The sequence below is a fragment of the Salmo salar genome, chromosome 06, assembly GCF_965601325.2.
Source record: "Salmo salar chromosome 06, fSalSal1, whole genome shotgun sequence".
Lineage (NCBI taxonomy): Eukaryota > Metazoa > Chordata > Actinopteri > Salmoniformes > Salmonidae > Salmo > Salmo salar.
The window spans coordinates 13,405,008-13,427,956 of NC_138296.1; the positions used below are offsets into that span (position 1 = coordinate 13,405,008).

General features: G+C 46.9%; 1 protein-coding gene across 1 annotated transcript in view; it reads left to right on the forward strand.

Moving 5' to 3' along the window:
• Positions 1–20,539, forward strand: part of LOC106560351 (protein tweety homolog 2-like) — a 97,478-nt gene extending 76,939 nt beyond the window's left edge. Inside the window, exons 6-14 of the mRNA XM_045719727.2 lie at positions 2,648–2,720; positions 7,543–7,612; positions 9,543–9,598; positions 10,474–10,566; positions 13,012–13,104; positions 13,349–13,491; positions 14,764–14,949; positions 15,141–15,219; positions 19,443–20,539. Of these exons, the coding sequence (XP_045575683.2) occupies positions 2,648–2,720; positions 7,543–7,612; positions 9,543–9,598; positions 10,474–10,566; positions 13,012–13,104; positions 13,349–13,491; positions 14,764–14,949; positions 15,141–15,219; positions 19,443–19,526 (877 nt within the window). The 3' untranslated portion in view covers positions 19,527–20,539. The remainder of the gene's footprint in view (positions 1–2,647; positions 2,721–7,542; positions 7,613–9,542; positions 9,599–10,473; positions 10,567–13,011; positions 13,105–13,348; positions 13,492–14,763; positions 14,950–15,140; positions 15,220–19,442) is intronic.
• Positions 20,540–22,949: the final 2,410 nt, after the last annotated feature.

Genomic DNA, 22,949 nt, shown 5'->3' on the forward strand with positions numbered 1-22,949 from the left:
GAGCTGAGGTGACTACCAACCACATACAGTAACAGTTACTGTAGAGCTGAGGTGACTACAGTAACTACCAACCACATACAGTAACAGTTACTGTAGAGCTCTGACGACTACCAACCACATACAGTAACAGTTACTGTAGAGCTGAGACGACTACCAACCACATACAGTAACAGTTACTGTAGGGCTGAGGCGACTACCAACCACATACAGTAACAGTTACTGTAGACCTGAGACGACTACCAACCACATACAGTAACAGTTACTGTAGAGCTGAGATGACTACCAACCACATACAGTAACAGTTACTGTAGAGCTGAGGTGACTACCAACCACATACAGTAATAGTTACTGTAGAGCTGAGGCGACTACCAACCACATACAGTAACAGTTACTGTAGAGCTGAGATGACTACCAACCACATACAGTAACAGTTACTGTAGAGCTGAGACGACTACCAACCACATACAGTAACAGTTACTGTAGAGCTGAGGTGACTACCAACCACATACAGTTACTGTAGAGCTGAGGTGACTACCAACCACATACAGTAACAGTTACTGTAGAGCTGAGGTGACTACAGTAACTAGCAACCACATACAGTAACATTTACTGTAGAGCTGAGATGACGACGAACCACATACAGTAACAGTTACTGTAGAGCTGAGGTGACTACCAACCACATAAACTAACAGTTACTGTAGACCTGAGACGACTACCAACCACATACAGTAACAGTTACTGTAGAGCTGAGATGACTACCAACCACATACAGTAACAGTTACTGTAGACCTGAGACGACTACCAACCACATACAGTAACAGTTACTGTAGAGCTGAGGATGACTACCAACCACATACAGTAACAGTTACTGTAGAGCTGAGGTGACTACCAACCACATACAGTAACAGTTACTGTAAAGCTGAGGCGACTACCAACCACATACAGTAACAGTTACTGTAGAGCTGAGACGACTACCAACCACATACAGTAACAGTTACTGTAGAGCTGTGACGACTACCAACCACATATAGTAACAGTTACTGTAGAGCTGAGGTGACTACCAACCACATACAGAAACAGTTACTGTAGAGCTGAGACGACTACCAACCACATACAGTTACTGTAGAGCTGAGGTGACTACCAACCACATACAGTTACAGTTACTGTAGAGCTGAGGTGACTACCAACCACATACAGTAACAGTTACTGTAGAGCTGAGGTGACTACCAACCACATACAGTTACTGTAGAGCTGAGGTGACTACCAACCACATACAGTTACAGTTACTGTAGAGCTGAGGTGACTACCAACCACATACAGTAACAGTTACTGCAGAGCTGAGGTGACTACCAACCACATACAGTAACAGTTACTGTAGAGCTGAGGTGACTACCAACCACATACAGTAATAGTTACTGTAGAGCTGAGGTGACTACCAACCACATTCAGTAATAGTTACTGTAGAGCTGAGGTGACTACCAACCACATACAGTAACAGTTACTGTAGAGCTGAGGTGACTACCAACCACATACAGTAACAGTTACTGTGGAGCTGAGGTGACTACCAACCACATACAGTAACAGTTACTGTAGAGCTGAGATGACTACCAACCACATACAGTAACAGTTACTGTAGAGCTGAGACGACTACCAACCACATACAGTAACAGTTACTGTAGAGCTGAGGTGACTACCAACCACATACAGTAACAGTTACTGTAGAGCTGAGGCGACTACCAACCACATACAGTAACAGTTACTGTAGAGCTGAGGCGACTACCAACCACATACAGTTACTGTAGAGGTGGTTTCTTACCCCCTCTGGACAATGGACACAATAGCCCTGTTATATAGACTCGACACAATACTTGACAAGAAAACACCTCACTATTCAATATCTGTGTCCAGCAGCGGAGTTAAAACAAGACAACAACATCCCAGTAATCACCCTCATATCTCTTTCCCCTTTAATATCTCTGTCTTACTGTATCAGTGTTGTTGAACGATTCTGCTGAAGACTTCTTGTCTTCTCTGGTGTCCACTAATGTCTATCGACCGGCCTGCTCTCCAGTATGTGTACTACTATGCCCTTAACTCATTATCAAGAGCTTTCAGCCACTTTACTGCTTCTGTAAGACTACCAGAGGAGAGATAGGAGCTGAAACCATCCCCAGCCTTTTTACAACCATCTGGGAGTCCTTTGTTTTCTTTCTCACTCTATTTATCTTTCTCCTCCTGTCACTCTCTCTCTCTCTCTCTCTCTCTCTCTCTACCTCTCTCTCTCTACCTCTCCCTGTTTCTCTCTCTCTCTCTCTCTCTACCTCTCCCTGTTTCTCTCTCTCTCTCTCTCTCTCTCTCTCTCTCTATCTCTCTCTCTCTCTCTCTCTCTCTCTCTCTCTCTCTCTCTCTACCTCTCCCTGTTTCTCTCTCTCTCTCTCTCTCTCTCTCTCTCTCTCTCTCTCTCTCTCTACCTCTACCTCTCCCTGTTTCTCTCTTTCTCTCTCTCTACCTCTCCCTGTTTCTCTCTCTCTCTTCTCTCTGTACTCTCTCTCGTCTCTCTCTCTCTCTCTCTCTCTCTCTCTCTCTCTCTCTCTCTCTCGTCTCTCTCCTCTCTCTCTCTCTCTCTCTCTCTCTCTCTCTGTTTCAGGATCATGGTGTTTGGGGTGATATCTCTGGTCCTGAGCTGGGGATCACTAGGAGCAGGCACTGCTACTGCCGTGGTGAGTGTCTGTTCTGTCCCGTCATCACCAAACATGCTCGAATTAAAAAACTGATTCAAGTGATCTCATTCTTAAGTATTGTGACGTCATGGTCAGGTTGTGTTCTGATTGCAAAATTATCGGGTTTTTTTTACGTCTTTCACTGGTTATAATCTGATTATCTGGCCAGATAACAACCAAACTATGACCTGTCCTACACATACACTATCTATACAAAAGTATGTGGACACCCTTTCAAATGAGTGTATTCAGGTAGTTCAGCCACACCCATTGCTGACAGGTGTATACAATTGAGCATACATCCATACATACAACATATACAAACATTGGCAGTAGAATGGATTTAATGAAGAGCTCAGTGACTTTCAATGTGGCACCGTCATAGGATGATACCTTTCCTCCAAGTCAGTTCATTAAATGTCTACCCTGCTAGCACTGCCCTGGTCAACTGTAAGTGCTGTTATTGTGAAGTGGAAACGTCTAGGAGCAACAACGGCTCAGCCACAAAGTGGTAGGCCACACAAGCTGGAAGAACTTGACTGGCCTGCACAGAGCCTGACCTCAACCCCATCGAACACCTTTGGGATGAATTGGAATGCCGACTGCGAGCCAGGCCTAATCACCTAACATCAATACCCGACCTCACTAATGCTCTTGTGGCTGAATGGAAGCAAGTCCCCACAGCAATGTTCTAGTGGAAAGTCTTCCCAGAAGACTAGGAGTATCAATAACATTGGTACTCTATCATAGAGGAATAAGACATCTTGGTGCACAGAGAGCTGCAGTGTAGCAAAACCCAGGAGCAAAGGGGGGACCAACTCCATATTAATGCCCATGATTTTGGAATGAGATGTTTGACGAGCAGGTGTCCACATACTGGCCATGTAGTGTATGTGTGTCTACAGTATGTCTAGTCTTAGTGGGGTTAATGGGGCAGACTTTGTTAATAACAGGGCCATTCAGGATCCCTCTCCCCCCTCCCTCCATCCCAGAGAGGAGCCATCATGGTGGGACTAGGATTATCCAGAGGCTGGGCAGCTGTGCCTCTGATGCAGGCTGGAGAGAGGGAGGGAGGGAGGGAGAGAGAGAGGAGGAGGGATTGAGTGACATGAGGAAATCATGAGTCTACATTTATTTGACCAGAAAATACACTGCAACAATATCACAACAACAGTCAGAATTACAGTAATGCATGCAATGTTGACATCACTGACCAGTTTATCCACAACCAGTGAGCTACAGAAACCATTGTGTCTGTGTTATTATGACACGACCTCTGACCTAGAAGAATGACACAACCTTCTGACCTAGAAAAATGACACGACCTCTGACCTAGAATAATGACACGACCTCTGACCTAGAATAATGACACGACCTCTGACCTAGAAAAATGACACGACCTCTGACCTAGAATAATGACACGACCTCTGACCTAGAAAAATGACACGACCTCTGACCGAGAAAAATGACACGACCTCTGACCTAGAATAATGACACGACCTCTGACCTAGAATAGCATGATGCCACAGTAAGCATGCCACACTTCTCCAGCTGGTAATTGCAGAGTCAGTGTCTGTTGGGGGTCAGGGTATAGGCTGCGTCCCAACTGGCATCCTATTCCCTACATAGTGCCCTTGTAGATAATAGGGCACCATTTGGGAGCCAGACACAGATACTGTGATGTGGTCTATGGAGATCAGGGTAGAGGTCAATCCCTAGCAGTAAAACACAGATACTGTGATGTGGTCTATGGAGATCAGGGTAGAGGTCAATCCCTAGCAGTAAAACACAGATACTGTGATGTGGTCTATGGAGATCAGGGTAGAGGTCAATCCCTAGCAGTAAAACACAGATACTGTGATGTGGTCTATGGAGATCAGGGTAGAGGTCAATCCCTAGCGGTAAAAGATCATTGTTCCTCCTCCTCCTCAACCCAGATCATTGCCCTCCTCCTCCTCCTCCTCCTCCTCAACCCAGAACATTGTTCCTCCTCCTCCTCCCCCTCAACCCAGAACATTGTTCCTCCTCCTCCTCAACCCAGATCATTGTTCCTCCTCCTCCTCCTCAACCCAGAACATTGTTCCTCCTCCTCCTCCCCCTCAACCCAGATCATTGTTCCTCCTCCTCCTCCTCAGCCCAGATCATTGTTCCTCCTCCTCCTCAACCCAGATCATTGTTCTTCCTCCTCCTCAACCCAGATGATTGTTCCTCCTCCTCCTCAACCCAGATCATTGTTCCTCCTCCTCCTCAACACAGATCATTGTTCCTCCTCCTCCTCAGCCCAGATCATTGTTCCTCCTCCTCCTCAACCCAGATCATTGTTCTTCCTCCTCCTCAACCCAGATGATTGTTCCTCCTCCTCCTCAACCCAGATCATTGTTCTTCCTCCTCCTCAACCCAGATGATTGTTCCTCCTCCTCCTCAACCCAGATCATTGTTCCTCCTCCTCCTCAACCTAGATGATTGTTCCTCCTCCTCCTCAACCCAGATCATTGTTCCTCCTCCTCCTCAACCCAGATCATTGTTCCTCCTCCTCCTCAACCCAGATGATTGTTCTTCCTCCTCCTCAACCCAGATTATTGTTCTTCCTCCTCCTCAACCCAGATCATTGTTCCTCCTCCTCCTCAACCCAGATGATTGTTCCTCCTCCTCCTCAACCCAGATCATTGTTCTTCCTCCTCCTCAACCCAGATCATTGTTCCTCCTCCTCCTCAACCCAGATGATTGTTCCTCCTCCTCCTCAACCCAGATCATTGTTCCTCCTCCTCCTCAACCCAGATAATTGTTCCTCCTCCTCCTCAACCCAGATCATTGTTCTTCCTCCTCCTCAACCCAGATCATTGTTCCTCCTCCTCCTCAACCCAGATGATTGTTCCTCCTCCTCCTCAACCCAGATGATTGTTCCTCCTCCTCCTCAACCCAGATCATTCTTCCTCCTCCTCCTCAACCCAGATCATTGTTCCTCCTCCTCCTCCTCAGCCCAGATCATTGTTCTTCCTCCTCCTCCTCAGCCCAGATCATTGTTCCTCCTCCTCCTCAACCCAGATCATTGTTCCTCCTCCTCCTCAGCCCAGATCATTGTTCCTCCTCAACTCCTCCTCTCCCAACAATAAGAGAGGGAGAGAAATATTTGGTCATAGAAATATAATGCCAATAGATCATGACTATATAGATTACCTCTAAACTTCTAGACATGTCATTGTATTTCTATGTGTATGGCCCCCTAGAAGTGACAGTCTGAATACTGGGGATTTTTTGGGGCCTGCCAGTAATTGCTTATGCATGCACATCAACAGGTTCTCTCCCTACACACACAAACACGCACACACACGCATGCACAGCCCTTGCTATCTGTGGTCCTTGGGACATCTAACTCCCATTAAAGTTGAAATGTGAAATGGTTAAGGTTAGGGTTATGGTTAGGGTTTAGGGTTGGGATGTCCCAAGGATTCCGCATAGCACTAACCACACACACACACACACACACACACACACCACACACACACACACACACACACACACACACACACACACACACACACACACACACACACACACACACACACACACACCACACACAGACTGTATGCCATGGTTGGTTCTGCTACGTTCAGCACAGGTTAAAGAGGCGTGTAGACTGTTACTAACAGCCCTCTTGTGTGATCTATAGTTTATTTACTTTGACAGGATGTTATTTTCTGTCAAGCCTCCATGGACTGTTTAATAAAACAAAACAGTCATTGAGATTCTGGGAAGGGATTTGAGTCTGAAATGTTTATGACAGGTCCTCAATTTTCTTTGTTCTGTAAGATCACTGTCCATTTCGAATGGAGTTGACTCCAACACTGCACAGTATAGTGTCCTGTTTCCCCTGCAGGGCACCAGTAACTTCTGACTGTATAGTGTCTTGTTTCCCCTGCAGGGCACCAGTAACTTCTGACTGTATAGTGTCTTGTTTCCCCTGCAGAGCACCAGTAATTTCTGACTGTTTAGTGTCCTGTTTCCCCTGCAGGGCACCAGTAACTTCTGACTGTATAGTGTCTTGTTTCCCCTGCAGAGCACCAGTAACTTCTGACTGTATAGTGTCCTGTTTCCCCTGCAGGGCACCAGTAACTTCTGACTGTATAGTGTCTTGTTTCCCCTGCAGGGCACCAGTAACTTCTGACTGTATAGTGTCCTGTTTCCCCTGCAGGGCACCAGTAACTTCTGACTGTATAGTGTCCTGTTTCCCCTGCAGGGCACCAGTAACTTCTGACTGTATAGTGTCCTGTTTCCCCTGCAGGGCACCAGTAACTTCTGACTGTATAGTGTCCTGTTTCCCCTGCAGGGCACCAGTAACTTCTGACTGTATAGTGTCCTGTTTCCCCTGCAGGGCACCAGTAACTTCTGACTGTATAGTGTCCTGTTTCCCCTGCAGGGCACCAGTAACTTCTGACTGTATAGTGTCCTGTTTCCCCTGCAGGGCACCAGTAACTTCTGACTGTATAGTGTCCTGTTTCCCCTGCAGGGCACCAGTAACTTCTGACTGTATAGTGTCCTGTTTCCCCTGCAGGGCACCAGTAACTTCTGACTGTATAGTGTCCTGTTTCCCCTGCAGGGCACCAGTAACTTCTGACTGTATAGTGTCCTGTTTCCCCTGCAGGGCACCAGTAACTTCTGACTGTATATTATCTTGTTTCCCCTTCAGGGCATCAGTGACTTCTGACAGTATATTATCTTGTTTCCCCTTCAGGGCATCAGTGACTTCTGACAGTATATTATCTTGTTTTCCCTGCAGGGCACCAGTGACTTCTGACAGTATATTATCTTGTTTCCCCTTCAGGGCACCAGTGACTTCTGTGTGTCTCCAGACAAGTTCATAGCGAACAGGACCAAGGATTTCCTCAGTGCAGGTGAGGTACCTTCCAGTTCCAGTTCAAGTTTTACTAATAACAGTCATAGACACAGTGATTTATGCAAGTTATCTTCACAGTTCACACTGGCTCACACTGGTCAGATAGAATCACTGGTCAGACAGAATCACTGGTCAGACAGAATCACTGGCCAGATAGAACCACTGGTCAGATAGAATCACTGGTCAGACAGAATCACTGGTCAGACAGAATCACTGGCCAGATAGAACCACTGGTCAGATAGAATCACTGGTCAGATAGAATCACTGGTCAGATAGAACCACTGGTCAGATAGAACCACTGGCCAGATAGAACCACTGGTCAGACAGAACCACTGGCCAGACAGAATCCCTGGTCAGATAGAACCACTGGTCAGATAGAATCACTGGTCAGACAGAACCACTGGTCAGATAGAATCACTGGTCAGATAGAATCACTGGTCAAATAGAACCACTGGCCAGATAGAACCACTGGCCAGATAGAATCACTGGTCAGATAGAACCACTGGCCAGATAGAACCACTGGCCAGATAGAACCACTGGTCAGATAAAATCACTGGCCAGATAGAACAACTGGTCAGATAGAACCACTGGTCAGATAGAACCACTGTTCAGATAGAACCACTGGCCAGATAGAACCAACCACTGGTCAGATAGAACCACTGGCCAGATAGAACCACTGGTCAGATAGAACCAACCACTGGTCAGATAGAACCACTGGCCAGATAGAACCACTGGTCAGATAGAACCAACCACTGGTCAGATAGAACCACTGGCCAGATAGAACCACTGGTCAGATAAAATCACTGGTCAGATAGAACCAACCACTGGTCAGATAGAACCACTGGCCAGATAGAACCACTGGTCAGATAGAACCAACCACTGGTCAGATAGAACCACTGGCCAGATAGAACCACTGGTCAGATAAAATCACTGGCCAGATAGAACAACTGGTCAGATAGAACCACTGGTCAGATAGAACCACTGTTCAGATAGAACCAACCACTGGTCAGATAGAACCACTGGCCAGATAGAACCACTGGTCAGATAGAACCACTGGTCAGATAGAACCACTGTTCAGATAGAACCAACCACTGGTCAGATAGAACCACTGGCCAGATAGAACCACTGGTCAGATAAAATCACTGGCCAGATAGAACAACTGGTCAGATAGAACCACTGGTCAGATAGAACCACTGGTCAGATAGAATCACTGGTCAGATAGAACCACTGTTCAGATAGAACCAACCACTGGTCAGATAGAACCACTGGCCAGATAGAACCACTGGTCAGATAGAACCACTGGTCAGACAGAACCACTGTTTCAGAACAAATCCTACGTGTTAAGATGTGTTTATGTTGTCTTTTCTTTCTAAAATGAATGAACATAATTAGTACAGTGTGTGTTTGGGTTCATCTTCATTGGGATGAGCTTTGGTTGTTTGACTCTCTCTCTCTATCCTCTCCCGCTCTCTCTCTTGCGCTCTCCTCTCCCCCTCTCTCCCCCTGTCCCTCCCTTCCTTCCTCTCTCTTTCTTTCTTTCTTTCTTTCTTTCTTTCTTTCTTTCTTTCTTTCTTTCTTTCTCTCTCTCTCTCTCTCTCTCTCTCTCTCCTCCCGCTCTCTCTCATGCTCTCCAATTTCCCTCCCCCTCTCTCTCCCTGTCCCTCTCTCTCTTCCTGTCCCTCTCTCATTCTCTCACGCTCTCTCTCTCCCCCTCTCTCTCCCTGCCACTCTCTATCTCTCTCTCCCTGCCACTCTCTCTCTCGCCTCTCTCTCTCCACTTCCTCTCTCTCTCCATCTCTCTCTTTGTCTCCCCCTCTCTCTCTCCCCCCCTTTCTCTCTCCCACCCTCTCTCTCCTCTCACTCTCCCCCCTACCTCTCTCTTGCTCTCTCTCTCCCCCCTCTCTCTCCTCTCTCTCTCCACCTAACAGAAGTGACACACTACTACCTGTATTGCAGTCAGAGTCTACCCAACCCTTTCCAACAGGTACTGAAATCACGTTCTAACACACACACACATGAATGATATTTTAGTTTTAAAAGTAGTTTTCCTTCATTAGTTTGATTAGTTCAGAAGCAGATGTTAATGAAAACGTCTGGGGATAAAAACAAGCATAAAAACAAGTCCATTTTATCTGTGGGGTTTGGAGATCATTAATGGGGTGTAGACATAGACGGTGTGTATAGTCTGCCTCAAGGACTACACAGTCCCCACACACACACACACACACAGAGAGACCAACCCCCCCTCCATCCCCAAATCCCTTGTATTTATTTACCATGCCGGGGATATAACGTTCTTAAAGGGCAGCATTAATGGTACGTGTATTGAGGTAATATACAAGCAGTAGATACATCCTCATGGCCAGTAAACACACACACACACACACACACACACACACACACACACACACACACACACACACACACACACACACACACACACACACACACACACACACACACACACACACACAGCAGTATCCATTTAAAGTTTTGTGTTATGCCTTGTTAAGTAGACACAGATAATGTGCCCTCTCATTGCTGAGCCAATGGAAATATTGTCTTGTTTGTGCTAGGGATCAGAGGGGGGAGAGTGTTTTGGGGTATGTGGGGTAATCTGGATAATCTGGGGCCCTCCATCTGAAATGAACGTGTCCTCCATTAAGCGTCCATAATGACACACTTTATGACATATTTTCACTCATGTTTCCACACAACTTTGACTCTACAAGGGGGGGGGGTGTGTGTGTGTGTGTGTGTGTGTGTGTGTGTGTGTGTGTGTGTGTGTGTGTGTGTGTGTGTGTGTGTGTGTGTGTGTGGTGTGTGTGTGTGTGTGTGGTGTGTGTGTGTGCGCGTCAGTCTCTGACTATCTTCCAGAGGTCTCTGACCACCATGCAGATCCAGATACAGGGACTACTGCAGTTCTCTGTACCTGTCTTCCCTACTGCTGAGGTGAGTGACTGGGACAGATACAGGGACTACTGCAGTTCTCTGTACCTGTCTTCACTACTGCTGAGGTGAGTGACTGGGACAGATACAGGGACTACTACAGTTCTCTGTACCTGTCTTCCCTACTGCTGAGGTGAGTGACTGGGACAGATACAAGGACTACTGCAGTTCTCTGTACCTGTCTTCCCTACTGCTGAGGTGAGTGACTGGGACAGATACAAGGACTACTGCAGTTCTCTGTACCTGTCTTCCCTACTGCTGAGGTGAGTGACTGGGACAGATACAAGGACTACTGCAGTTCTCTGTACCTGTCTTCCCTACTGCTGAGGTGAGTGACTGGGACAGATACAGGGACTACTGCAGTTCTCTGTACCTGTCTTCCCTACTGCTGAGGTGAGTGACTGGGACAGATACAAGGACTACTGCAGTTCTCTGTACCTGTCTTCCCTACTGCTGAGGTGAGTGACTGGGACAGATACAGGGACTACTGCAGTTCTCTGTACCTGTCTTCCCTACTGCTGAGGTGAGTGACTGGGACAGATACAGGGACTACTGCAGTTCTCTGTACCTGTCTTCCCTACTGCTGAGGTGAGTGACTGGGACAGATACAGGGACTACTGCAGTTCTCTGTACCTGTCTTCCCTACTGCTGAGGTGAGTGACTGGGACAGATACAGGGACTACTGCAGTTCTCTGTACCTGTCTTCCCTACTGCTGAGGTGAGTGACTGGGACAGATACAGGGACTACTGCAGTTCTCTGTACCTGTCTTCCCTACTGCTGAGGTGAGTGACTGGGACAGATACAGGGACTACTGCAGTTCTCTGTACCTGTCTTCCCTACTGCTGAGGTGAGTGACTGGGACAGATACAGGGACTACTGCAGTTCTCTGTACCTGTCTTCCCTATTGCTGAGGTGAGTGACTGGGACAGATACAGGGACTACTGCAGTTCTCTGTACCTGTCTTCCCTACTGCTGAGGTGGGGGGATGGAGCAGCCGTCAACATAGAAATAGCATTACATTTATTATATTCAGTACATATATCTCTATGGAGCTCAACATCTGGTGCTCATGGTGACAATGTTCACTTCTCAACATGTAAGGGTAGAGTGTTAAAACGCTGTTAAAGCCCTCATGGAGATGAATGGTCAAGTCCTGCATGTCTATTTAACATGTTAAGGTTAATTAGTGCTCTGTGCCACTGTGTATAGAAGAGTGAAATGTTATCCTTCGACTAGTGGAGCTAGGAGGACACATAGTGTTACAGGAGGACACATCGTGTTACAGGAGGACACATAGTGTTACAGGAGGACACATAGTGTTACAGGAGGACACATCGTGTTACAGGAGGACACATAGTGTTACAGGAGGACACATAGTGTTACAGGAGGACACATAGTGTTACAGGAGGACACATAGTGTTACAGGAGGACACATAGTGTTACAGGAGGACACATAGTGTTACAGGAGGACACATCGTGTTACAGGAGGACGCATCGTGTTACAGGGGGACGCATAGTGTTACAGGGGGACGCATAGAGTTACAGGGGGGACGCATAGAGTTACAGGGGGGACGCATAGAGTTACAGGGGGACGCATAGAGTTACGGGGGGACGCATAGAGTTACAGGGGGGACGCATAGAGTTACAGGGGGGACGCATAGAGTTACAGGGGGGACGCATAGAGTTACAGGGGGACGCATAGAGTTACAGGGGGGACGCATAGAGTTACAGGGGGACGCATAGAGTTACAGGGGGACGCATAGAGTTACAGGGGGGACGCATAGAGTTACAGGGGGACGCATAGAGTTACAGGGGGGACGCATAGAGTTACAGGGGGACGCATAGAGTTACAGGGGGACGCATGGTGTTACAGGGGGACGCATGGAGTTACAGGGGGACGCATAGAGTTACAGGGGGACGCATGGTGTTACAGGGGGACGCATGGAGTTACAGGGGGACGCATGGAGTTACAGGGGGACGCATAGAGTTACAGGGGGACGCATGGTGTTACAGGGGGACGCATGGAGTTACAGGGGGACGCATGGTGTTACAGGGGGACGCATGGAGTTACAGGGGGACGCATAGAGTTACAGGGGGACGCATGGTGTTACAGGGGGACGCATGGAGTTACAGGGGGACGCATGGTGTTACAGGGGGACGCATAGAATTACAGGGGGACGCATAGAGTTACAGGGGGACGCATGGAGTTACAGGGGGACGCATGGAGTTACAGGGGGACGCATGGAGTTACAGGGGGACGCATGGAGTTACAGAAGGACATAGAGTTACAGGAGGACCCATAGAGTTACAGTAGGACCCATAGTGTTACAGGAGGACCCTTAGTGTTACAGGAGGATGCATAGTGTTACAGGAGGACCCATAGTGTTACAGGAGGATACATAGTGAGGTGTGTTTTTCCTCACACTATCTTTATACCTTGTCTACAGAGAGATCTTCTGGGCATCCAGCGCCTGCTGAACTCTACAGAGTTCAACCTGAACCAGTTAACAGTCCTGCTAGACTGCAGGGGGCTCCATAAGGTGAGATGATTACCCAGACACGAGAGGACGTCATGGTCCAGTCAGAATGCGTCTGTAGAATGAGAACATACCCAGAGACACTTGAATGAAAAGACAAAAGGTGCTCTTAGGTTCTCTGAAATCCCCCAAAAACTATTATCTCACAACACTCCACTTTGTGACTATACCAGCAATAGAAAATGAGTTCTAATCTTAACAGTGAGGGTAACAGTGAGGGTAACAGTGAGGGTGTGTTGTGTTGTAGAACTACCTGGATGGTCTGATGGGGGTGTGTTATGACGGGGTGGAGGGTCTCCTCTACCTCTGCCTCTTCTCTCTGCTGTCGGTCAGTGCCTTCTGTGTCATGCTGTGTGCCATCGCCCGGGCATGGACCCTCATCACCAGCAGGTAGGCACTGGTAACACTGTATCTGGTCTATGTGTGTTCAACCTACCTGTAACCACATCCCCAACCCCAACCTTGACCTTTACACTTAAGCCTAACCAAATAAGGACTGGGAGATTCACGGCCTAAAAGATGTTTGCTATAGTGGTTCTATTGTGTTTATTGGTTTCAATGAACAATGTTGCTGTTATACCAGTGGAGGCTGCTGAGGGGAGAACGGCTCATAATAATGGCCGGAACGGAGCAAATGGAATGGCACCAATCACCTGGAAACCATGTGTTTGATGTATTTCATACCATTCCACCGACTCCGCTCAAGCCATTACCATGAGTCTGTCCTCCCCAATTAAGGTGTCACCAACCTCCTGTGTGCTAGAGGGCCTGGATATTGATGCTAGAGGGCCTGGATGTTGATGCTAGAGGGCCTGGATGTTGATGCTAGAGGGCCTGGATATTGATGCTAGAGGGCCTGGATGTTGATGCTAGAGGGCCTGGATATTGATGCTAGAGGGCCTGGATATTGATGCTAGAGGGCCTGGATATTGATGCTAGAGGGCCTGGATATTGATGCTAGAGGGCCTGGATGTTGATGCTAGAGGGCCTGGATGTTGATGCTAGAGGGCCTGGATGTTGATGCTAGAGGGCCTGGATGTTGATGCTAGAGGGCCTGGATATTGATGCTAGAGGGCCTGGATGTTGATGCTAGAGGGCCTGGATATTGATGCTAGAGGGCCTGGATATTGATGCTAGGGGGCCTGGATGTTGATGCTAGAGGGCCTGGATATTGATGCTAGAGGGCCTGGATGTTGATGCTAGAGGGCCTGGATGTTGATGCTAGAGGGCCTGGATGTTGATGCTAGAGGGCCTGGTAGAGGGCCTGGATGTTGATGCTAGAGGGCCTGGTAGAGGGCCTGGATGTTGATGCTAGAGGGCCTGGTAGAGGGCCTGGATGTTGATGCTAGAGGGCCTGGTAGAGGGCCTGGATGTTGATGCTAGAGGGCCTGGATGTTGATGCTAGAGGGCCTGGATGTTGATGCTAGAGGGCCTGGATATTGATGCTAGAGGGCCTGGATGTTGATGCTAGAGGGCCTGGATGTTGATGCTAGAGGGCCTGGATATTGATGCTAGAGGGCCTGGATGTTGATGCTAGAGGGCCTGGATATTGATGCTAGAGGGCCTGGATGTTGCTTTGGGCACCATTGTGCCCTTCCTTGAAATGAAACTAACAGAAAGCCTGGCTCTGACTGACTGTGTTCTCCCCTGTTGTGATCTCAGGGACAGGGACTATGACGACATCGATGAGGAGGATCCGTTTAACCCCCAGGCCCGTCATATGGCCTTCAACCCCAGTAGAGCCAGCCATGTACACAGCTTCTGTAGCTACAGCAGCAGTCTGGACAGCCAGGCCAGTCCACACCCTCCACCACAGACTGCCGCCATCCTCCCCACCTCAGAATACATGTAAGTAGAGAGAGAAGGTGCGGTAGGGTGCCTGTGTCTGTGTGTCCCTGTCCGTGTGCGTGTCCCTATCCCTGTCCGTATCTCTGTCCATGTGTGTGTGTCTGGAATAAGCAGCACTGTGTTTGTTTTATCAGATAAGTTGACTCTCTGTTTCTCTTTCTATCTCTCCCCCCCATGTCTCTCTCCTATAGGAATCAGTCCATGCTGTTTGGAGGGAACCCTCGTTATGAGAACGTTCCTCTGATCGGGAGGGGATCCCCGCCACCCTCGGTGCGTTGGCCACTAACATTAGAGGCCAGGTCCCTCGTTCTGGAGGCTAGGTCCCTCGTGTGATGATGTCACTGACATTAACATTAACAGTGCTCCGTTCTACTGAAGGACCACAGACACACTCATGTATAGAGTTACTGTGTGTAGAGCCAGAGGCCAGACAGGTCCCTTGTTAGATAATGGCATCAACACTAACACATATTGTACTGAAGGACCACAGACATTCTCCAAGACACCCTGCTGCCTTCACTGTGTCTACCATACAGTATCCACAGCCTGACAGAAACCTCCTGTGGGCAGCAGGTAGCCTAGGGGTTAAGAGTGTTGGGCCAGTAACCGTAAGGTCACTGGTTCAAATCTCTGAGCCGACTAGGTGAAAAATCTGTCGATGTGCCCTTGAGCAAGGCACTTAACCCTAATTGCTCCTGTAAGTCTCTCTGGATAAGAGTGTCTGGTCCAGATAATTGGCCCAGTCCTAAATCATCCCTTTAAACCTATGCACTTGCTATCTGATAGGCTATCTGGACGTTTCATCATATTGCTTATACCAATCAAATACTCTCAGATTTCTACTAGGGTTTATTTATGGGGTCGATATGGGATTGGCCCTTCCACTGCACATTATGGTGAAAGACTGCTCTCTGCTGGTCATGGACTGAAATACCGACAAAACAGTACATGCTGTTCTCCTTTGTGCCATTATTTGGCCTGATGCTCTGATGCCGGCCTGCTAATGACCCTAGAGAGATGCTAGCCTGCTAATGACCCTAGAGAGAGGCTAGCCTTCTAATGACCCTAGAGAGATGCTAGCCTGCTAATGACCCTAGAGAGATGCTAGCCTGTTAATGACCGTAGAGAGATGCTAGCCTGCTAATGACCCTAGAGAGAGGCTAGCCTTCTAATGACCCTAGAGAGATGCTAGCCTGCTAATGACCGTAGAGAGAGGCTAGCCTGCTAATGACCCTAGAGAGATGCTTGCCTGCTAATGACCCTAGAGAGAGGCTAGCCTGCTAATGACCCTAGAGAGATGCTAGCCTGCTAATGACCGTAGAGAGAGGCTAGCCTGCTAATGACCGTAGAGAGAGGCTAGCCTGCTAATAACCCTAGAGAGATGCTAGCCTGCTAATGACCCTAGAGAGATGCTAGCCTGCTAATGACCGTAGAGAGAGGCTAGCCTGCTAATGATCCTAGAGAGATGCTAGCCTGCTAATGACCGTAGAGAGAGGCTAGCCTGCTAATGACCCTAGAGAGAGGCTAGCCTGCTAATGACCATAGAGAGATGCTACTGTAATGTTACAGTATGGCCTGACAGGTAATGTTACAGTATGGCCTGACTGGTAATGTTACAGTATGGTCTGACTGGTAATGTTACAGTATGGTCTGACTGGTAATGTTACAGTATGGCCTGAGTGGTAATGTTACAGTATGGTCTGACTGGTAATGCTACAGTATGGCCTGACTGGTAATGTTACGGTATGGCCTGACTGGTAATGTTACAGTATGGCCTGACTGGTAATGTTACGGTATGGCCTGACTGGTAATGTTACGGTATGGCCTGACTGGTAATGTTACGGTATGGCCTGACTGGTAATGTTACAGTATGGCCTGACTGGTAATGTTACGGTATGGCCTGACTGGTAATGTTACAGTATGGTCTGACTGGTAATGTTACAGTATGGTCTGACTGGTAATGTTACAGTATGGCCTGAGTGGTAATGTTACAGTATGGTCTGACTGGTAATGCTACAGTATTGCCTGACTGGTAATGTTACAGTATGGCCTGACTGGTAATGTTACAGTATGGCCTGACTGGTAATGTTACAGTATGGCCTGACTGGTAATGTTACGGTATGGCCTGACTGGTAATGTTACGGTATGGCCTGACTGGTAATGTTACAGTATGGTCTGACTGGTAATGTTACAGTATGGTCTGACTGGTAATGTTACAGTATGGCCTGAGTGGTAATGTTACAGTATGGTCTGACTGGTAATGCTACAGTATTGCCTGACTGGTAATGTTACAGTATGGCCTGACTGGTAATGTTACAGTATGGCCTGACTGGTAATGTTACAGTATGGCCTGACTGGTAATGTTACGGTATGGCCTGACTGGTAATGTTACGGTATGGCCTGACTGGTAATGTTACGGTATGGCCTGACTGGTAATGTTACGGTATGGCCTGACTGGTAATGTTACGGTATGGCCTGACTGGTAATGTTACAGTATGTCCTGACTGGTAATGTTACAGTATGGCCTGACTGGTAATGTTACAGTATGGCCTGACTGGTAATGTTACAGTATGGCCTGACTGGTAATGTGACCGTATGGCCTGACTGGTAATGTTACAGTATGGTCTGACACGCGCACACACACACACACACACACACATACATACACACGCACACATACTCACACGCACGCACGCATACTCACACGCACGCACACACACGCAAGCGAGACTACAGAGCACTTAAGTCTGCACAGAAGTCAAGACAAGGGTACTTGTTGTTGTACGTTTGTTCAGAGCACAGGGTGTGCTGTATACCCTGCCATGAGAGGAGAGGCCCAGTGGTGGTGTTATTACAACTGAACAGCTACAATGTCAGCCGCTGTTTAATAAATGATACTGCTAACACACAGGGTCAGTCTCTGGCATCAGGAAACAAGTGGGGCTAGATGATACCGCTAACACACAGGGTCAGTCTCTGGCATCAGGAAACAAGTGGGACTAGATGATACCGCTAACACACAGGGTCAATCTCTGGCATCAGGAAACAAGTGGGACTAGATGATACAGCTAACACACAGGGTCAGTCTCTGGCATCAGGAAACAAGTGGGACTAGATGATACCGCTAACACACAGGGTCAGTCTCTGGCATCAGGAAACAAGTGGGACTAGATGATACCGCTAACACACAGGGTCAATCTCTGGCATCAGGAAACAAGTGGGACTAGATGATACAGCTAACACACAGGGTCAGTCTCTGGCATCAGGAAACAAGTGGGACTAGATGATACCGCTAACACACAGGGTCAATCTCTGGCATCAGGAAACAAGTGGGACTAGATGATACAGCTAACACACAGGGTCAGTCTCTGGCATCAGGAAACAAGTGGGACTAGATGATACCACTAACACACAGGGTCAGTCTCTGGCATCAGGAAACAAGTGGGACTAGATGCTAGGAAGCTGTCTTTTAAACAGATCCAATTCAGATGTGGATTTATGTGGATAGATGTGACCTATTTTGTGTCCTATTTATTTATGAAGCGTTATATATTCTACTGGATGTTTTTAAGCCGTTGCAAATATGCAGTTGTCCATCCTATATTGTAAAAATATTATATTTTTGTACGAATGACAGAGACGAAAACCTTTTTGTGTACCAATCATACTGGCCTTTTGTTTTTTCTACATGTACCATATAGGGTATAGGCCAGAGCCCAACATATCTCTTTATGCTGTCTTAAAGAACACTTTGTCATTTTACAATCCTAACCGGACATCTAAATCATATTTTGCTTCTAACTTTATTTTTGTCTTTTCTTTTACTCGCAGACATTTAGAAACAGTAAGTGTTCTGTTGTACACTACACACAACCTTACTGTACATTTAAACTTCCATTTCTTTTGTTAAGGAGGATACTTTCCTTTGTTGTACCGCTCTCATTCTCCTTCCACCTGTCTAATAAGAGGTGGTTCTAAGTCTTACCTGTAATTCTTAGAAGTAGTTCTTGTTCTTAGTTCTAATTATTGCTCTTTTAACCCTACACCTCCGGAATGAGACTGACCATTATTAACCAATCAGCTCGTTTGGTCCTGACCACTATGTGACCTCTCTAAGCTCTGTGACCTCTAACCTCAGCTGTATGACCTCTGACCTCCGGCGATGTAGTGTCATCAGTGTGTTAACCTGTGAGTGGAACTTTTCATGTGATGTGCCCTCCCACCACTAACCCAAATCTCTTCCACACGCCCCTCACCTTTGACCTCTGCCTGCCCTTCACCCGTGATGTGTGTCCTGCCGACTCCCCCGCTACCCTGTAGTTCAGAACACTGAGTCACACGACTCTCTAACCTACCCACCACCTAGCACCTCCTAATCAAAACAAATGTCTGAACATTTCTGCAATTGTTTTCAAAGTTTGATTGATAGAAAAACTATTTTTCTTTCACACAGTTATGGGATCTAACGTGTATTTTGTTCCTTCCTCCTGCAGTATTCTCCCAGAATGAGAACCACCTACCTGTCTATGACTGATGCACAGATCAGACACTTTGGGACAGACTTCCAGCAGGTATAGCTCCCAACTATGGCCTACTGGTCCCCCTCAGGAAGTGTCTGTCTGGGACTACCACTGTACTGAGGAAGCGGAGTTTACAGATAACCCTGTCCATGGATGTCTCACCCTGCTCTCCTGGCCATCTGTTACTTAAATGCAGGAGGTATGGGGTAAACAACAGCTCAGGAACACACTGACGCTCTCAAAGTCCTGTACTGTACGTGTAGAAACCAGTAGACTACATAGAACCTTGAGTGTAAAGTGCACTTGCATCTCTCCCCAAACAAACCGACACTTCAGTTATGTGTTTTCTTCAAATGTGAGTTCGTCTCGAGCCAGATCAGAAGACATATTTTTTTTCCTGCGAGTGACGTCACCTTCGATGGATTTCAGGGGACAACAAATAACCAGATTGATTTCCAGATCATTCATTGAAATGTGATGATGTCTACACTCTTAGAGAAAAAGGTCCTGTCTAGAACCTAAAAGGGTTCTTTGGCTGTCCACATAGGAGAGCCCTTTGAATAACCCTTTTTGGTTCCATGTAGAACCTTTTGGGGTTCCATGTAGAACCCTTTCCACAGAGGGTTCTACATGGAACTCAAAAGTGTTCTACCTGGAACCGAAAAGGGTTCTACCTGGAACCAAAAAGGGTTCTACCTGGAACCGAAAGGGATTCTCCTATGGGGACTGCCGAAGAAACCTTTTAGAACCCTGTTTTCTAAGAGTGTACTCTATATGTATAAGGGGGACTGAGGAGAAAGGATGCATGATGATGTTTCTAAAGCCTTTATTTCCTCTAACCTGTTTCTCTCTGTTCTCCTATGCTGTGTCATCCTGCATGCTGTGTCCTGCTCAATTTTAGCCTGGATTCCCGACTGAATATCAGTCCATTTCATTATTGTGTCAGTGAATCATTGAAAGGAATAAAACAAAGCGATATTCAGTTTAGGTTCCATGCCAGTTCATTTCAGGACAACACTGAGGGATTTCCGTAGCTTGGCATCTAAACTGAATATTGCTCTGGTTCACTATTGTGTCACTTGAATCTGTGGCTGTGTTCCAATAATCTCTCACTTGTTCACTTCCCTGCATGGATTTGAAAGGAAATGACTGTCCCTCTAACCCGTGTCTACACCAATCCAATGCTTTTGAACTTGTAGGGAGTAGTGAATGAGTTCACACTTCAGGAGGATGGAGATAGCATTGGGATGCACTGTCTGAATTACAGTAATATTACATTTGGATTATAGACTATAGGCCTACTGCCTGTACATTAGCATGTTAAACATTTCCTGGATAGGATGAGAGGAAACCATCCACAACTGAAATGGTGTCGATGGTGAATTACTGGTAAGTATTATCACTGATGTCATGTTTATTGGATGTTTGTTTGTTTACTACGAGTTGGACACAATCACAGTAAGACACATTCTTTATGATATGAAATCAGAATTACAGTAAGGCAGTCATTCTCCCAATTCATCCCTTCAGTTCCATGTTGAATGACAAAATATACATTTGGCGAGATGTGCTATAAGCACAATGCATGCACCTGGGTCTGTTAAGACAATAGATTGATACAGTACATATAATTGGTTAAGACATGGTCAAAGAAAAGTACTGCAGGGGCCCTTAACAGTCAAATAAGGTCATTGTACAGTACTGCAGGAGCCCTTAACAGTCAGATAACCCATCATTGTACAGGGGCCCTTAATTTTATTTATTTATTTCTCCTTTATTTAACCAGGTAGGCAAGTTGAGAACAAGTTCTCATTTACAATTGCGACCTGGCCAAGATAAAGCAAAGCAGTTCGACACATACAACAACACAGAGTTACACATGGAGTAAAACAAACATACAGTCAATAATACAGTAGAAAAAATAAGTCTATATACAATGTGAGCAAATGAGGTGAGATAAGGGAGGTAAAGGCAAAAAAGGCCATGGTGGCAAAGTAAATACAATATAGCAAGTAAAACACTGGAATGGTAGATTTGTAGTGGAAGAAAGTGCAAAGTAGAAATATAAATAATGGGGTGCAAAGGAGCAAAATAAATAAATACAGTAGGGGAAGAGGTAGTTGTTTGGGCTAAATTATAGATGGGTTATGTACAGGTGCAGTGACCTGTGAGCTGCTCTGACAGCTGGTGCTTAACGCTAGTGAAGGAGATAAGTGTTTCGAATTTCAGAGATTTTTGTAGTTCGTTCCAGTCATTGGCAGCAGAGAACTGGAAGGAGAGACGGCCAAAGGAGGAATTGGCTTTGGGGGTGACCAGAGAGATATACCTGCTGGAGCGCATGCTACACGTGGGTGCTGCTATGGTGACCAGCGAGCTGAGATAAGGGGGGACTTTACCTAGCAGGGTCTTGTAAATGACCTGGAGCCAGTGGGTTTGGCGACGAGTATGAAGCGAGGGCCAGCCAAAAGGGGGCGTACAGGTCGCAGTGGTAGTTAGTATATGGGGCTTTGGTGACAAAACAGATGACACTGTGATAGACTGCATCCAGTTTGTTGAGTAGGGTATTGGAGGCTATTTTGTAAATGACATCGCCGAAGTCGAGGATCGGTAGGATGGTCAGTTTTACGAGGGTATGTTTGGCAGCATGAGTGAAGGATGCTTTGTTACGAAATAGGAAGCCAATTCTAAATTTAACTTTGGATTGGAGATGTTTGATGTGAGTCTGGAAGGAGAGCTTACAGTCTAACCAGACACCTAGGTATTTGTAGTTGTCCACATCTTCTAAGTCAGAAGCGTCCAGGGTAGTGATGCTGGACGGGCAGGCAGGTGCGGGCAGCGATCGGTTGAAGAGCATGCATTTAGTTTTACTTGTATTTAAGAGCAGTTGGAGGCCACGGAAGGAGAGTTGTATGGCATTGAAGCTCGTCTGGAGGTTAGTTAACACAGTGTCCAAAGAAGGGCCAGAAGTATACAGAATGGTGTCGTCTGCGTAGAGGTGGATCAGAGACTCACTAGCAGCAAGAGCGACATCATTGATGTATACAGAGAAAAGAGTTGGCCCAAGAATTGAACCCTGTGGCACCCCATAGAGACTACCAGAGGCCCGGGACAACAGGCCATCCAATTTGACCCATTGAACTCTGTCAGAGAAGTAGTTGGTGAACCAGGCGAGGTAATAATTTGAGAAACCAAGGCTGTTGAGTCTGCGGTGATTGACAGAGTCGAAAGCCTTGGCCGGGTCAATGAATACGGCAGCACAGTATTGTTTCTTATCGATGGCGGTTACGATATCGTTTAGGACCTTGAGCATGGCTGAGGTGCACCCATGACCAGCTCTGAAACCAGATTGCATAGCGGAGAAGGTGCGGTGGGATTCATAACAGTCAGATAACCCATCATTGTACAGGGGCCCTTAACAGTCAGATAACCCATCATTGTACAGTGTGAATTCTTGTTTGTGGTCATGCTTTTCTTCTTTGT